The 18,988-nt window shown below is 38.0% G+C and overlaps 1 protein-coding gene across 1 annotated transcript; it reads right to left on the reverse strand.

Annotated features, from left to right (window-relative positions):
* Positions 1-4,724: 4,724 nt before the first annotated feature.
* LOC106096898 (sialoadhesin) lies at positions 4,725-12,786 on the reverse strand. Its single transcript, XM_025910245.1, has 6 exons — positions 12,730-12,786; positions 11,508-11,870; positions 10,973-11,278; positions 6,355-6,627; positions 5,903-5,984; positions 4,725-5,792 (listed from the first exon to the last, which is right to left on the reverse strand). Exons 1-6 carry the CDS (start codon positions 12,770-12,772, stop codon positions 5,756-5,758), a joined length of 1,104 nt encoding a protein of 367 aa, XP_025766030.1. The 5' UTR covers positions 12,773-12,786; the 3' UTR covers positions 4,725-5,755.
* Positions 12,787-18,988: the final 6,202 nt, after the last annotated feature.

Genomic DNA, 18,988 nt, shown 5'->3' on the forward strand with positions numbered 1-18,988 from the left:
GTTGACGCGGGCCTAAGCCGTGCGGGGTCGCGCAGGCTGGGGAAAATTATAGGCCTATTTTGTGTTGTTGTTGTTGTTGTGTGAATGAATGCGCAGCAGGCGTGGTCTGGGACACGGTTGTTGTTGTTATCATGGGTTCCTAAGCAACCAAGAGTGCGTCCGAGCGTGACAGACGTTTATGCTGGACTTCGCTCCTGGGAGCGCACAGTATTTAAAAAAAAAAAAAAAAAAAAGAGTGATGGCTCCTTAGCTGCGCGGGTTCACGCGAGCACGGTCGCGCGGGTTTCACGCGGACCTGAGCCGTGCGGTTAATCGCAGGCTTATAAATGGAAGAGATTCAAATGTTAGAAGTTTTTAGGAAAACAGCAGCCTTGAAGAGCGTGTGGAGAAGGCCAGCCCACTTCAGCAGCAGTTAAGCTATGCTCTGGTGAATGGCTTCCCCCACCCCTTGCTGACACAAAATGTTTAGATGATTCTTTAGATTGCCCTGATCAACAACGGCCTGTGCTTCAGACCATTACTCTAACCGGTTGTTAACAGTAATCTGCATTAAGCTTAGGGTTGCTCAAATTCAGTACAATGACATATGAGATGAAGTAAAATAGGCAAATATTTTACCTAATGACGTGCGTAGAGGCACTTGACCTGTTTGAAAACTGTCATCCTAATATGAGCCATTGTTGAGATATAGAGCACACCTGTGAAAACAACTATTATGCTGAACCCTGTGTGAAACGGCTGAAAACTACATGATGGAGAAGCTGAGTTGAATATGAAAATGTAAGTCTTTGCCACTGTGGGCAAAGCACGCAACCACTGTGTGAGGTTGTGTTGCTGTCTCTTCTGGGCTGATGAGCAAGCTACATATTATCAGATCAGGAGCTGGCTGAGAACTCATCAAAGAAAGGGGAAGAGAACTATGATAACTCGAGTATGTAGCGTATCCGTGAGTTCAGCTTCTTCTTTCAGATGCGCAGCAGTTTTCCTGGATCTTGACTCATGTGTGTAGAGTGTTCATAGCATCAGCATCATGTTTTTGTTTATTTCCTTTGTTGGGTTGAAAAATAATTAAATAAACTTGTGATCATACTTATGGATCACCATGGCACATATCATCAGTCATATGGTTTATTTATGCAGATGAAAAAGTGAGTGTGAATGTGCCTGACGTCGCAGTGTGTGTGCGCGCTGTGTAAATGTAATTGTCACAAATTGTGAGAGCGGTGATTCTGCAGGTCACCAGTTATAAGAAAAAAAGAGTAAAAAAGAGACAAAATCTACATTGTAGATGAAAAATAATAGGAAAAAGGTTTTGTGTCTATTAGCCAAGAACAATTACAATCTCACTTTCTGCTTTTAAGAAAGGAGAGTTCACAAAAAACAGAGAGAGAGTTCTGTGTGTCGGTTAAGCAGTGAGAATAATGATCAAAATGTCTCAGTGTGTCACTTGCAGGTGAGGAGCAGACCCGGATCAATTTCCCACATGCAGCAGTCGGAAGGAAATTATAGTTTAACATCATTGGAAACATTCAGGCCAATTTCTGCAATTTCTGGCTAATTTATTTACAGCTCCATGTGCCGCTCATCCTCACAAGCGAGCTCTCACTCCTCCCTGAAGACAAGGAATGCAGTTCCAAAGAGCAATAACATGGCAGCACAGATTACTTGTGCTGACTGATGCAGCACAAGTAATTTACTGTATGAGGGAAATTCTATTTTTGTGATAATATTCTGAACATGCATTTCTGTTGTCCTGTCAACTTAGTGGGTTAATGGCTGATATGCAAATTAGTTGATGGTTCTTAGATTAATGAAAGGTGATTGAATTCTAGTACGAGTGAATGGGATGTGTTGGAGTTTGTTAGAGTGGAGACTCTAAAACACTGAGTTTCCTGTTGTGATGTGTGAGTGAATCCTGCACCCAGATACACAACTCTGAATACATGAGAACAAACTTCTTTTGTGGAATGCATGACAACATGTCACATTTTTTATGATGACGGGGAAAAAAGGAAAACTAAATAAAATCTGTGGCCTAAATGAGTAAAAAGTACAGACCTGGGGATTAAAATTCATAGCTAATGAGACATGAGGCTTATGTTGTGTGTTGTGTGGCTGATGGTTGGTTTTGAATTAATCTAGCTGATGATTTTTCTTTTGTTGTGAAGTTGAGCCTGCCAATTAGTATGATGGTATAATAAACCATGCGAATGGTATGATTTACCCTCCTGAGATGAGGAGCCTGTGTCATGACTTAACGAGGCCTTTTTATTTTGATACTTTCACAGTGCACTGAAAGTTTTGTTTGATGATCTCTGTTTGAGCAGATCTGCACGATTGGAACTGAAGCGCTATACGACACGTCGTCGAGAAAATTGTTGCAAGTGAGTTTCTCCACATTAAAATGGGCTCAGGAGAAAGTCACTTATCTGGGACAATTAGAAAATAAGTTCCTGTCCAAAAGGATTCAACGAGGAAATCCAGTCTAAATTCTTTTCTTTTTGAAATGACGTCATTTTGCTGAGAAGTGGAAATGAAAATGCGACAATAATTTCCACTGTCAGCAAAGAAAGAATGAATGAATGCATGAATGAATGAGTGAGAGAAAATAAAATTGACTGACTGGTAAAAGCGGACAGAAGCTGACAGACTGACTGACATCACTGTGCGAAGTTAACCCCCACCTGACAAAGGTGCAGATGAATCTATGTGTGTTTCTTTTTACAGGAGCAGAAAGAGGACAGCAACATTCGAGGTTGCGTGAGCTTTGGCTGTACCGATTTAACCTTTTAAATGCCACTTTCTGTGTCTGTGCATCTGTCAGGGGTGTTATTCACTACCTTGTGTTGCTCACAGAGGTAACTGTGAGAAAGTGTGTATACACCTGCGCAGCGCTAACATTTCTACAGCATTACAGTTCTTCATGTGATTTGATCATGTGATTTATACCAGGACAGCTGGTTGATGTTTTTCTACTACAGGATTTCTGGGTTCATGTGTGAAGAAAACTGTGTTTACAGGTTATGAGTTGGTGATGCTGTTACACTGTGTTGTTGGGGAAATGTTAAAGGTTACTTTGACGATATGAATAACATGTGAGACATTTCCTGTGTTGAAACTAGTGTCACTTCTTTCCACAGCTATGGATGGCTAACTTTATAGTCTTTTTATGGCACCTCTGGAACCCTGTCAACTTGTGCCTGACCTCCAGGATTGTCCATGTGTGTTGCTAATGTTTGTTTTTTCTAAGAGTGCATGTAGAGGATTCAGCAGAAACGGACAAGTAACATGAGAAAGCAACTAAGAGATGCAGTGTTTATGGAATAGTTTAATATGGGGCTCATTAGCTGGCCACTACTGAGCTCCTAGTGTTAAATACATGGAGTGACTTTGCTTAAGGGAAGTCACCGATTACATTAATGTTAACTGAGTACATGGGATGATCCATGTCTGAGGCAAATTATGCCAATAATTGTAGTTTACTGATTTGAGAAAACCTGCACATGATACTTGTCCTGCTGATGCTGAGTGCTTTATTACTCTTATGATACAATTGTTTATAGGTGTGAAGTTTGATTTCACAAAACAAAGTATTTATGAGTAAAACTAAAACTGTAAAAATCAAAATCTAAAGATCAGTAAGATCCCCACATGTCAGTGAAGTAAAAGAAAAACAATTAAATAAAAGTTTGAGTAAAATGAAACCAGCTTTTGAACAGCTAAGATAAATCATGCAAACTAGTTCTTATCTTGTTAGAAAGAACATATAGACACGTGCTGACTATCACACTGCATAATGGAGTCAGTTTTGTTCTTTCTTCTTTTATCCTGCAAAAGAGGAACTCAGTCATTACTGTTTAAAAATATTTGCCACCCTCAATGTTCTAACTTGACTCATTCAAAGCCTCAAAAGCTCAACCTTACAGAACATACATAACAATATGAACATCTCATTTTTTCTGTCTTATATTGATGTGTCATCAATTAAGATCATAAACAGCATTTAAGTCCTTAAGCTAACTTTGCTTCAACTGCAGTGTGCTAGGACTTGTTAGTATGTTATTGACTTGTCCCAGCTATTGTACTGAAGTTAAGATGCTGTTCTGCTTATAAAATGTAGCAACTTTCTACAAACCCAGTTCAGAAAAAGTTGACACTGTAAAATTGAAATTAAAAATACTGACAGCCATCAGTGCTTCCCTTCATTCTCATAATAGATACACATGGGGTATCATTTTCAAAAACCCCACGTCATCTTGTTCTCGAGTGCTTACACTCACAAGATTTTTAGAAAACGTGACATCTCTTTACCTTGGTCACCAGGATTCGTGCTCATCTGAGATTTTTAGTAGATGCACCTATGGTACGAATTTGAAACCCTGTCAGCCTTTTATGGCTCAGGGGTAAAAACAGAATCCAAAGATTTGAAGTCTCAAACGTTTCCAGATATGCAGGGCTTTGGACTAAATAATGAAAACAAGCCAGATGCAGCATTTGTGTTTACCAAAAGAATTTTTCTGACTACAGAAAGATTTTCCACTTTTCCTCAGTCCATTTTAAATAAACTTTTGTTAGGACTAAATTGATTAAATAAAGTTGTTTTTATGATTTCATATAAACATTGCATGTGCTCATTAAAGTGTTGGTACTCTGTGCTTTTGAGAGTCGGAAGCTTCATTCAACACAACTAGGTTGTCTTTATGAGTTTTATTTACCTTTGCGAAGAAGTCAAATAACAGTACAGAGAACAAGATGGCACTTTTTATGTTTTTACAAAGAGCTACAGTAATACTAGAATATATACAGAATCAAAGTATCTACCTGCCAAAGATTACATGATGACAGAAGGAGATAATATGAAGCCTTTCATTCAGTAAAGTCAGCTTGACACATATAAGCAGAAGAATCTTATATTACATCTTATAGAGAAATGATGAACATAGACTATTAGACTGGCCCTCTTGCATATTTATATCAGGGAGTTCCGTTCTCAAGGTACATAACATAGGAAGGAGAATATTTAAATCAAGTACACAAATGATTCAAACATTTTTGTGGCTTGCAATTTACTGCTAATTGTTACGACATAGCTATGCTGTAAATTTCCCACTAAAGCAAAAATCCCCAGTTAATATTTAAACGTGCGCCAAGTTACGTGGCTCTTGGCAAATTGGACATTTCATATTGAAATGAATTGACTGTTCTTGTAAAACTAACCACACCTATCAGCACCATTTGGAGATCACGCCCACACAATATTTTGGTCAGATATAATGCAGAAACAACAGACAGCATGCTAACACAAAGTTAGCCAAGAATCCAGAGTGATGTTAAAGCTGAGTAAATGCTGAACCTTGCCCAGCACCATGATAAAGGGGGGGGGGTCCTTTTTAGTGAAGCTAGCCACTTTGTGAACATTTGAACCTGCGTGTACTTAAGCAATATACTGCATTACCTTTAAGGAAAGTTCTGTGTAATATGTGTAATAACATTTTTCTACTTTACTTTTTTTGAGTAATGACCCTGATCACAAAAAACTTATCACTTCCCATCCCTAGGTAAAACAACAGTGGTTTGAGGAGAGATCACTCTGTAATAACATCCCTATAGTCAAAGTAAAATGGTCATACACAGTTGTTGAACATCAAAATAAAAAACAAATATGTTAAGTTTTAATGCTTTAGCAGGTAGCATTTATCATCCTGCAGACACTTTAGTTGATGTGATGTGATGATACTCTGCTCATCTGACAGCTCTATGTCTGTTTGTTGAAGCGTCTTGATTTGAACCAGCTGAAGGATAAAAACAAATGAAATCAAATGAGAAACAATTAATCCTTTTTGTTTTACTACAGACAAGTGAGTAGTTTCAAATGAGTTTGTCATAGAAACATTTGTCTCACCACTCAAAGATGCTCAGTGTGCTCACAAGCATTATGATTCCCACAGTCTTCATTATAGTGTAGACACCAACCAGGTTTCCAGCTGTAATGAAAAAAGAGAGTGATGAAAAATAGTGGCAGAATGAGTGTTAAAGAGTAATTGAGGCCTGTTAAAATGAATCAAAGTCAAGAAAACCTTAATTTATGAAAAACAAAACAAAATAGTGCAGACAACTGCTGAAGAAGCATTCTTTCGTTTTTAAAATTTCACGGCTGAAAAACAACATGTTGAAAGATGAAGCACAATCTAATAAACAAAAAACCTACTGACGCTCACATAAGGCACACTTCTTTATCTTGTCTCTCGTATAGGTATAACACAAAAACGTTTGAAAGAAGGAAAAAATGCTATTAACACTTTGAAATTGGATTCATTAAAGAAAAAGAAAAGAAAAATCTGTGACTGACTTTACCTTCACAGTAAGTAAGCGTTGAGAGATGAATCTCTGCTGATGCCTGATTACCCAGATCATTAGTGGCCACACAGTAATAAACTCCTCCATCTGTTACATTGAAGCTGTAAATCTCTCCTTCAGATACTTTCACAGCTCCATCTCTGCTCTTCTTGAACCAGGTGAAGCTGCTGACTGGAGGTTTGGCTCTGCTGGAGCAGGTCAGCTTCACCCAGCTGCCTGCTGACACCAAACCTGATGGACTGATGGATGCTGAGGTGTCTTTAGGAGCATCTGGAGAAAAAGAAATTTCTCATCGATCAAACTCTGACTGTCACTACACAAAGATGATCAGTGTGCTCACAAGCATTATGATCCCCACAGTCTTCACTATAGTGTAGACACCAACCAGGTTTCAGTAATGCAAGAAGATTTCAGAGAAAAGAAAACTACATGAAGTGAGAGAATAAATGTTTAACAGTAAATTGTCTGCTGACTGTGTGGAGAGAGGAGGAGGACCCGAATGCAGAAAGGCAAAACGAAAACTTGATTCTTAACCAAAAGCGAGCCGTTTATTGTGGCTAATTAAAAAACCAAAGGCAAACCCAATTCAATGATAAAAAAAAAAAAAACCTAAACTGGGAAGACTAGAAAGAAAACATTAAACATGAAAACCTGGCATGGATACATTAAAACCTAAAAACATGGCAACAACATAACAGATGACTGGACAAGGAATAAATGACAGCATACCACATAAATACACATGAGGGTGACGAGGGAAAAGGAAACACATGGGGAACACAGCTGGGACGAATGAACATAATGACAAGACAGGAGGAAGTAAACTGAACACACAGAACATGAGATGTAAACCTGTCAAAGTACAACAGGAAACACGCAGACTAAGACACACAGGCTTGCCATGACGAACCAACGAGGAAAACGCATACTATAAACCCAGACACAGGGAAATGGAAACTGGAGACGAGACATGGACATAACTAAGCAACAAACAGGACTTGATGGCTAGGGAGAACACACGACAGATGGAAAGGAACACAAGGGGAAATATGTAAACAGGAGGAAGAGAGAGAGGTATCGGGGACACGAGAGAGAGGAAGAGAGGGGGACACGAAGGAAAACAAGGACATCACTGAGACACATAAAGGGCAAAAGGGACTTAAACACAGGGGACATGACAAACTTGCACACTGAAGAAATGACACTAATCAACATAGTGGGAGAGACACTGACATGGGAGCAAACAGGGAAACGTAGAGAACTCAAATAGAACTGAATTGTAATTTTTAAAAAGATGGAACATAATAATACAAAAAGGGCAGGCAACTCAAAATGCTGGGTCAAAAAACACAGCCCATGACATAAATGAGACCCTCTAAGGTGACTTTAAGTGAAGGACCAGGTCCTTCACTTTGACGAAGGCAGTCGCACTTTTCTCCTCTCCTCCTCCTCCTCTCCCTTAGCTTCTCTGCTTAGCCTCTTGTGTCCTTGTCTAGTCTCGTGTTTTTTGTATTACTTTTCCCTGGAACACTCTCTCACAGTCTGTTCTTTAAAACCTAAAAGAGAATTATGGATTTGATCAACTGGTCTCTGAATGCAATTGACACCCCTTTCTCAACGAGAAGTTTGGGCTTGGGTGAGCCTGAGTGCTGAAGATATCTACCTATTCGGAACCATGGTAACAGGGTTCTGGCTGATCGGAGCTGGCTTGGCCCTGACTTACCGGAGAACTAAGGAAGCGGAACCGGCTGTTCAAACCCCCACAAGGCTACCCGCTGGGATTGAAACGATGGGAAGAGGCGTGAGTTTCTCAAAATGGGCTCATTGAGTGCAGCACGGATAAGATCTTAGAAAGGCTTACGGCTGCCGTGAATACTCAGAATAAGATCTCTGAGTGCAGACTGGATTACATCTCGGAAAGGCTCGCTCGGCATAACATCTCTGAGCGTAAATTGAATGACATCTCGGGGAGGCACACTGTCGTGAGTTCTCAGAATCGGCTCTTTGGGCACAAGAATGACAACATCACAGAGCGCAAGTATGGCGAAGCTCGCGGCTCTCCAACGGGAGATTGAGAGACCAGTGTTGGACTGTAGAACTGCTTGGAAATTCATATGAGCTGTTCGCACTAAAGTAAAAAGCACCATCACTCATGCGGCTACCACTTCGGCGCCAGCTGTGGTCTCAAGGCTGGAGCTGAACAAAAACACCCTGATAACAGACTGTGCTTAGATTGTTTCTTCCTATTCTAAGGCCGCCTGGGTTGGCTGGAAGACTGTTTACTTAGCCTGGCAGGGCAAAGGACACTGTCTCAGCTGAACTCTGGACATATACACACACACACGCACACAGACATATACACATGCAGACATACACTCATCCCCCTCCAAACGCCTTCGACGCTTATTCCCTTCCGATGCTGACGGTGGATCATGGAGACCAGCGCATAGGCTGCAGTCCCGGATGTACTGTCTAAATCGGCTGTCTCTCACCCTTTACCTATCCCTGTTGCTTGTCATGTGTTTCTTTGGTGTATTAAGAGTTTTTTTCATGTGCTATGTGCAGAGGTGTTTTTTTTCTATTCTCAAACTGATCTCCCTGTTGGAGCTCAGTCTGGGAGGAGTTATTTTTTTTCTCCTTATCTTTCCTCATGTGGTGCATTTTCCATTGTTATACCTCTCTGACCTGTCTTCCCCATGTGATGTTTTTGTGTAATGTATGCATGGTCGGATGGGTAAGATGGCGCCGCCATTGCATGCAATAGGTCAGCAGCCTTATGAAATTTCCCCTTGTGGGACTAATGAAGGTATATCAAATCAAATCAAATCAAGGAGACAATTTCTTTAAAAAAACCCCCAAAAAACCAGTGTAAAAGCTGCTGCAGGAACACATTTTTGTTTTTGATGTTTAAAGGCTGAACAACCGCACAGTGACGGATGAAGTATAATTTTGATTTTTATAAAATGAAATTCAGTCTCTTATGAAGCACATCACTTTGTCTCCTCACTCATGAAGCATATCACAAAGAAAATTAGAAAAAGGGAAAATTAAAAAGGGAAAATTCACAGCTCCATCTCTGCTCTTCTTGAACCAGGTGAAGCTGCTGACTGGAGGTTTGGCTCTGCTGGAGCAGGTCAGCTTCACCCAGCTGCCTGCTAACACCAAACCTGATGGACTGATGGATGCTGAGGTGTTTTTAGGAACATCTGGAGAAAAAGAAATATCCCATAGATCAAACTCTGACTGTCACCACACAAAGATGATCAGTGTGCTCACAAGAATTGTGATCCCCACAGTCTTCACTATAGTGTAGACACGAACCAGTTCTGTAATTCAAGAAGATTTCAGAGAATAGAAATCTGCATGAAATGACAGAATAAATGTTTAACAGTAAATTGTCTGCTGACTGTGTGGAGAGAAGAGGAGACACGCAAAACGAAAAAATTGATTCTTAACCGAAAGCAAGCCGTTTATTGTGGCTAATTTAAAAAAAAAAAACCAAAGGCAAACCCAATTCAATGATAAACAAACACCTAAACTGGGAAGACTAGAAAGAAAACATTAAACATGAAAACCTGGCATGGATACATTAAAACCTAAAAACATGGCAACAACATAACAGATGACCAGACAAGGAATAAATGACAGCATACCACATAAATACACATGAGGGTGACGAGGGAAAAGGAAACACATGGGGAACACAGCTGGGACGAATGAGCATAATGACAAGACAGGAGGAAGTAAACTGAACACACAGAACATGAGATGTAAACCTGTCAAAGTACAACAGGAAACACGCAGACTAAGACACACAGGCTTGCCATGAAGAACCAACGAGGAAAACGCATACTATAAACCCAGACACAGGGAAATGGAAACTGGAGACGAGACATGGACATAACTAAGCAACAAACAGGACTTGATGGCTAGGGAAACAGAGAAACTGAAATTGAAACTAAATCTTAAATTATACAAAATGGAAGATAATAACACAAAAAGGGCAAGCAACTCAAATTGCTGGGTCTTTTAAACAACAGTGTTAAACCTGGTGCAGAAACACATTTTTGTTTTTAATGTTTAAAGGCTGAACAACCACACAGTGACGGATGAAGCATAATTTTGATTTTTATCAAATGAAATTCACTCACACTTGATATACTTCACACTTATCAAGTGTGAAGTATATCACAAAGAAAACTTTAAAAAATGAAAATGCATTTTTTGACAATAACTGGTGAGTAACTTTACCTGCAACAGCCACATGAATCTCTGCTGATGCCTGATTACCCAGATCATTAGTGGCCACACAGTAATAAACTCCTCCATCTGTTACATTGAAGCTGTAAATCTCTCCTTCAGATACTTTCACAGCTCCATCTCTGCTCTTCTTGAACCAGGTGAAGCTGCTGACTGGAGGTTTGGCTCTGCTGGAGCAGGTCAGGTTCACCCAGCTGCCTGCTGACACCAAACCTGATGGACTGATGGATGCTGAGGTGTTTTTGGGAGCATCTGGAGAAAAGGAGTGACACAGATTACATTTGTTACAAACAGCTGACTTCCCATAAATCATGATGAGCGGACAGGATCCAACAACAAACTCTGATTGTCTTACATGAAACACTGAGAGTCTCTTCTGTCTCTGCTGTCTTGGTGTCTTTTCCTTGGTTCACAGGATATCTGGCAGAGCAGCTGATCTTCTTTCCATCATGTGTGTCTGACAGAGTGATGGTCTGCTGGATTTTACTTGTAAAGCTTCCATCTGTGTTTTGCTCTGTTTTGTTGTGAGAGTCTTGTTGGAGATTCCAGGTGAGTTGAGGAGGGGAGTGTGGACAGGGAGTGAGAGCTGAGCAGGTTATAGTGACAGACTCCTTCTCCTTCAGATCACCTGGGATTGTAATTTTGGGCCTCCAAGGAGAATCTGTGGTTTCACATCACAAACATATTAATACTACAGAGCACACTGCAGCTTTTAAAATCTTTAAAACTTGTCCTGTGATATTTTACCCTTAAATTCAGACGTTTAGAAATGTAATCAAGTCCTCAGAATAATAACAGTACATAGACTGAAATAAGAAATTATAAACATCCTCTTAGGACAATTTTAGGACAATTTTTCATGGTATAAAATAAATCTCAAACTTTTTTACCTCTGACTGTTATTTGAAGAGGGTTGCAGTCTGCTGTCGCCTTGAATCTTTCACTGTCTACTCTGAAGAAGTATGTGTTTGTGGTGGTTAAATGAGAAAACAGAGTGGTGCAGTCTCTCTGACTCAGGTTTCCAGTAATACTCATTGGATAAGCTGCACCATTACTGTTGTAGATCACGTTGGTTGGATTTCTGGCATCAGTTTTAATCCACACTCCAAAGGTTTTTCCTGTGCTGATAAATGTCAGTCTTTCTTTGGGTCTGAAGCTACATGGGATTAACAAACAAGATCCACTCAGTGCTTCCATCTGCTTTGGGGCAGTTATGGAGATTGCTGTTTTATCAGAACAACCAGCCAAAGCACCTGTAAATAAAATTTAATGATTAACCTGTTCAGACATTAATATTATACAATTAATTACATTATTATTCATTCTCACATTTCTGAGCAAATTTATCTCTTTTTAATTTTCTTTTATTTAGAATTTACAAAAAAAAACAAAAAAATAATTTTTTTTAATAGAGAACATAGGATAAAACACAACACGTATGAAGAAAAATGAAGAAAATGTGTGTGTGTGTGGGGGGGGGGCTGCCTATTAGTTACCATATATATAAAACAATTCAAAAATATGACATACATAATTTCAGAGGTTCTTACAAATTCAGGACCCCTTGGCAAAATGTAATGTTTCCATTTGTCCCAAATCTCAACAAGTGTATCATACTGAAACTGTTAGAAAATTTTTTCCATTTTGAACAACCTCATGCCAGTCATTTAGTGATGGGAGTTTTTTCACTTAGCCATCTCTTAGTGATAGTCTTACGGGCAGCCAAGCTCAAAGTGCCATATAACAGCTTGGTCACTTTATCCACGTTTACTGAGTATAAACATCCAAACAAGAGTTCAGTTAAAGGGAACTTGCATACTAAAGATAATCTGTAACTAAGAGTGTTTCGAAACCCAAAAAGTGTTTATCAGTGGGCAGGACCAAAACAAATGGAGCTGCTTTCTGAGAAAATTATTCTCTTTTTTTAAATTAGTGAGCTAACAATAAACTTTTTTATTCCTCTGTTGTTAACATTTTGTACATAAAACATTTTAATCTAAAGTCAGTAAATAAAGAGTTTGAAAAAGTAATGCTATGTTTGCTTGGTATCTAAATAATGTTCACATTGTAAAATAACTTCAGTGTTTTTGAATGACTGAACCAACAGCTCACCTGAAACAAACAGGACAGTCAGTAGCATGCCAACCGTCATCATGTTCACAGAGCTCTATTGCCTGGATTTCTAACGAGAAAAAAAACTGAAACACCGTTAATCATTATTATCTATGGTGCTGTAACATTATACTTATTCTGTATTTTAAGATTCACGGTAAACTTTTATCTACTTTTTCTTCTGTTATAAACATTTAAAATATAAAAGTTTTAGTGACACAAAGCCGTTTATTTAAAGCTGGAACATCAGTAAATAAAGTTATATATTCACTTGTCAGCACATCAAAAAAAAGGAAAAAAAGTTATGGCACAGAAAATTATTGAATCAAATCAATAAAATGTTACCAAAGAAGCCCAAGTGTATTCCTATCATTTTACAGTTTTTGCAGAATTACAGTGAACCGTGCCGCCCAGCCAATGTTGAAAAAAAGGAACTACAGAAAGATGCTGTTTAAGAAAGTGCATTAAAATCAGTTTGTCACAAAGCTGCTAGGCGTCACACGATGCCCTGAAAAAAACTGTTTAGAAATACAGTCAGTCAATTCTGCTAACATCTTGTGATAGAGGAAGGAATCTTTAAAGTTTCAAAGTACCTACTCACCCTCAAAGACCTTTTGACTAACTTTAGTTATTCTAAGCCTGTCCATTTTTAAAGGACATATTTAATAACTAGCATAAAACAATACCAATAACATAACCAGTAATTAAGTGCACAGATATAGTGACGTGATTTAAATGAATAAATTAATCAGATGCTGATGTCATCTATCATCTCTACTTTCTTTTCTGTAAACGTCACACACTGATTTTAATGTTCCCATGATGCACTCTTTTCTGGTAGTGAAGATGCTGCTATTCCCGCCCTCCTGTCTCTAAATTGACCTGACCTGGCCCATCACTAATGTGCTAAGCTGTTACCCTTTCCATTGCTTTATAGTCATTATAGCAGCTCATTTCCACCTTGCTGGCTGACGGCTTGTCTTTGACCCTCAGCTTTTTAATTGCCTGTTCCAATGTTGAACCGCCATTCTACTTTGTCCACTTGGATTTTTGTGTTCATTGAAAAAAAAAATACTTGGGTGACAGACATGCTGCCTCAAAACTGTAAAAATACCAAAGTTCCCATTCTACCTTTTTCTCAGTCTCTAAAAACTTTTAATTTACTTGTAACATTTATTTTATTCAATTTAGTGATAACAATGGAAAGTTACTCAAATTACTTTTACAGTGTGTAAACCAGGGTGGTCAAAATGTTGAAATATAATCGGAATAAGTGCATTCCTAAGTAAAAACAACTGACTGCTCTTTTGTATCCGAGTGTTTACTCTTGGGATTCTCGTAATTTGATTCACAATTTTAAACAGTACATATAATTGTTTATATATTTTTATGGTCAAACAATTCAGTAAACTACAGAACACATACATTCATACAATCTGCTTAAAACAGGCTGTGAATAGAAAAAAAAGTCTGTGAAACAGTGGCTCACCCAGCTGATTTGAAGCTAAAAATCCAAACATAAATTGTTTTTATTCTTTCAGCTCTGTGCTGTTTAAGGGTTTGAGAGTAGAGTGTGAATATCCAAGCAAAATTCAAACATAGGCTTAGTCTATGTATCAATTTCATCAACAAGTATAGTCCTGTTTTAGGATCATATTTTTATGCTTATAGAACAATAAAAATGTAAAACTGTTTTTTGCCAACTGAAAAAAACCCCTCAAGGATTAAAGCTATGGTCATCAGAGAAACACAAAAAATTTATACACAACTGAAAGAATTTTTCACCATTTTACACCCTCTTAATCCCCCCACAGAGGTCTGAGGGATCTTGTAGAAATGTGTTTTCAGTATGGTGATACTGCCACTAAGAAGTGAACGATATTGCAGTACAAGAAAACCCAGGGTTTACCCTGAAGTTACCTGGGCAAGAAAATCCTGCTTTGTAGTATAAGCCTCTGAGGTTATTCTACCTCAAAAGATAAATAAGCAAATCTGTTTCGGACTTCAAAATCTCATGAGAGCACTAATTACTTGGGAGCTGGAAGCACTGAAGTGAATTTGTAATGTGTTCTGGTTTCCCCTCGGCCACGACGTGAGAAACACAAGACGATATGTATGATATCATAATCAACAAAGGTACTGTGGAAATAAAACATGTAGAGTAGTAGACTATAATATACTGTAAAAACAGTGTTGGAAACAGACTACCTAAGGAAGAGAGAAAGGAGTGAGGATGTTTTCTGTTAGAGAAGCACATTAACAGAAGATGCAAGAAAACACAAGCTGAATGCAATCTACATAGCATGTCAAAGTTTCCTTGGGCAACTGAAGGCTGAGTTGCTTCTGCATGCATGCATGTATATGTCTGTGTGTGTAAATGCTGAATAGAAAGCACTTAAAAATAGAAAAACGGCTTGTGTGAAGGGGTGAATGCTGTGTTGTAAAAAGCACTTATAGTGCTCAAATAGGGTAGAAAATTTGTATAGAAGAAAAATATTTTTTCTGTTTTTTTATGAGATTTATGATATGCAGCATCACACTGGCTTAGGGATATGGTAGGAGCTTCATGTAAGTTGTATCTACATAGACAGGACTGGCAAAAAGTTTAAAAACAACTTACCTTTTAGCTTCTTTATCAGTTCCTCAACACAAGTATTAAAATTAAATTTTTATCTAACCACATTTGGGCTCTTTCATCAACATATGGTTAATCGTGAATCCAAAAGACAAACAATGAGCAGAACACTCACGCAGAGAGCTAAAATTTTGCTTGGAGGACTCAACCAACTTCCTCCCTGACCAACTTCCCCAAAATACAGTCCTTGAAACTGAGTGAAGTCTCATTGTCACAAGCACATATATTTAGATGTATCTTTTAGCACATCAGCACTGGCTGCATCAGCACTTGAAATAATGTGTGAAAAAAATAAAGTGTGAAAAAGGCCTCAGTAGCAACACCAGGCGTGTGATTTTTTGATGTGAGTATAGTTATTAAAGACAGCACTTACTTTGTATCTAAGTCATTTTTAATGAAGCAACAAGTCTAAATTTTGATGGCATGATATTAATTAATAGGATAGACTGGAAATAAGCTATTTCTGTTAAAACTCACCTTCTACTTCTGCAAAGTTTATGTTGATAGATGTAAATGACAAATCATGTGGTAAAATACATTATTATAAAATCACTCATTAAAAACATTACAGTACGCACAAATAATCTATTCATTTATTCCCCAAAACAGATCTCAGTGAATAGAAATAGTGGGTTGTTGTCGGATCATTTAAAAGCACAACAAAATCAGTAATTAAGCTATTTTTGTAACTCAACTTAAAAACTAAACTTAAAAACCTAACTTACATTTTTTTTTTATTTCTATATATGCCCTGGTGATTTGTCAAATCAAATACTTTTCAAAATATTTTTTTTTTAATCTTTTTTGAATCTTTCTGTTGATGATGACCCCCTTTCAACAGGTTTTTGGTACTCTGGTACAGTTTTTTAAATATGTTTCTTTTTACATTTTACAGAAATGTCGGGACAATAGACTTACTGAAGTAAGAATTTAGCATTTAAAATAAGGATGTTTGCATTTAGAGAGTGTTTTTCATTTATATTCTCATTCAGCCTTCAGTGTGTTCTCAGGGTGGTTTAGTCAGCACTTTATATTTTTATTAATTTTATTGCTATGTCGGGTTTCTGCTATTTTATTACTATATTTATATTTGTATTGTACAGCACTTTGGTCTACCAGGTGTGTTTTTAAAGTGCTATATAAATAAATGATGATGATGATGATACAAACTCAGACCTCTCACTGATATGACATTACATGCATTCTTGGAAACTGCAACTGAAAATCCTGTAAATAAAATAATTATATAACAATAGTTATTCAATAATTATTGTCAAGAAGCCTGAGGTCCCTTGGCTTAGCTCCAACCAGAACTTAAGCAAAAGGCCTGAAATCCAGCCTTTGTGGGTGTAAAGTAGCATAGACTGACAGAGTTTTATGTAGGTGCTTTTGCTGACAGTTATTTCTGTTGTAATCAAATCAGAAATGTAATCAAAATACAATCATAAATCAATAACTCTCTCTAATTTATTTTATATTCTGGAATATACAAGAAATAGATTTAAATGTTAAACAAATTTCTTCAATTTAAAGACTGTTGCATATAATTTAATTTTTGTTTGATGAAATGTGCATAAAGTGAAAAGATTAAAACTAATAAAACAAGTTTTTAAAAGAGACTTTTTAATTTAATTACATTTTATATGATGGATTATGCAGAAAAAATAGAATTGGGCTGAAAGGTCTAGTGCTTTATTACCTATTCAGGTTGTGTATCATGTACTTTAAAAGTAACTAAGTAACTAATTACTTTTGAAAATAAGTAATCAGTAAAGTAACAGGATTACTTTTTTGGAGAAGTAATCACTAATCTGTTAATGATTACTTTTTTCAAGTAACTTGACCAACACTGCTACTCACAGACAGCATTAAGTATATATCACTAAACTAAATTTAGCATTGCTCAATAGCTGCTTTTAGGTAGTATAATTCAGCGGTCCCCAACCTTTTTTGTGCCACGACATTGTTTATGTCAGAAAATATTTTCACGGACTGACCTTTAAGGTGTTGCGGATAAATACAACAAAATAAAACCAGTACTGGTACCCCCAAAAAATATTTATTCATAACACCGGGAAAAGACCCAGGGAAACTGTGTTAATGAAAAAAAAAAAATAACGCTAAAAACCGATAACAACCCTGAAAACCATGAATTTCACACCTGAGCCTCAACTCTTGGGGTACCAAACGACTCACGGACCAGTACCGGCCCGAGCCCTGGGGGTTGGGGACTGCTGGTATAATTGACCAGGATAGTGTGTTTTTAACAAATCTGGTGCACAAATGTTTTATCCAAAAAAGGTTGGTGAGCACATAAGTTTGACTCCAAACTGAGTCATGCAAATCAACTTTTTTACCGGATGTTCTATTAGCAGTATGTTTGTTTGATCATGGATTGACGTTTGTGGATGTTTCACCTGTTCAGTTAGAAAGCATGTGTGGTTTACTCTGAATCGATTCATATACAGCGACTGTTTTCACTGGATCTTTGGTTAGGAGCACGTGTGTTTAATGGAGTGAATGTCATGGCAGAGGCCGTCAGAGGCAGAGTGGACCCACGGAACAGATAAAACTCAGACACAAGGAGCTGCGTGAAATATATTTTAATAAAGAATGTGGGATTCTATACAGTGCTTGTGAACGTGAAACAGTGACAAGGGTGAATTAACAACATCTATTTCCAAGAGACTAATGAACGGGGCAGGGCTATATACCAGGGAACACACAAAATATAATTTAGCTATGAGTAATGGGGGTACTTGGAGAGATAGTAACATTCACTATGAATTCACTATGGGTGGCTCACAATGAACAGGGGAGTGATGATTAACACGTGAAACAAGGAAACTAGTATGACAAGGAATTACTCCTCAGGTTGGGGCTAGCAGCGGTGGCTAACATAGGTAAACTGAGGCTTAAACTCTGATATTCAGAGCTCTGATATTCAGCCCAAACATGGGCTGCAGTCTGGGGACACGTCAGTGAGCGACGGTCAAAAGGGCTGAAACAGAGGACAGTAGTAGTGTGAAGTCTTAAACGTGTTGCAGGAAATATCCGGAGTGATTAACTTGCAGCGGCTTACTTGTTTGCAGGTAGAGGCACGTGTGAGGAGGAGGTTGGTTTGGGTGAGTTTAAGGTGTTCCAATCCGTGAGAGCAGGGAGGAAGATGTAACAGAGTTAGAAAACAGCTTAATAAATCTCCTCAAAATTGATGTGCTTTCTGAATAGTTGGAGCCACCTGGTGGAAAAATACCACAACTGCATTGTTAAGGTTCTAAATCACTGCACAGTACATGCCTCAGCAAGGGAAAATAATCCCAAGCTGGAGGTAGGTGCACGTGAGTGATGCTGTTGTCATTTTTGTATGTTCATTAGTAAAAACATTTTCATAGCAGTAATTGGTAATATTACTATTTTTATTATGAGCAGTACTAGCATGTACCCTGAAAGTTACAGTCATTTTGGTGTATTAATAGAAACTTTATTCACAAGTAGTATTTTGGTGAGCATGCTAAGCTAATACTAGTTAGCTTGTCGGGTGCTTTCTGCTTTCTAGCGCTAATATTTTCTATGAGATTGTAACTGTTCTAATCCTTGTTAACAGCACTGAATGTTGCCGTTTCA

The sequence above is a fragment of the Oreochromis niloticus genome, linkage group LG9, assembly GCF_001858045.2.
Source record: "Oreochromis niloticus isolate F11D_XX linkage group LG9, O_niloticus_UMD_NMBU, whole genome shotgun sequence".
NCBI lineage: Eukaryota > Metazoa > Chordata > Actinopteri > Cichliformes > Cichlidae > Oreochromis > Oreochromis niloticus.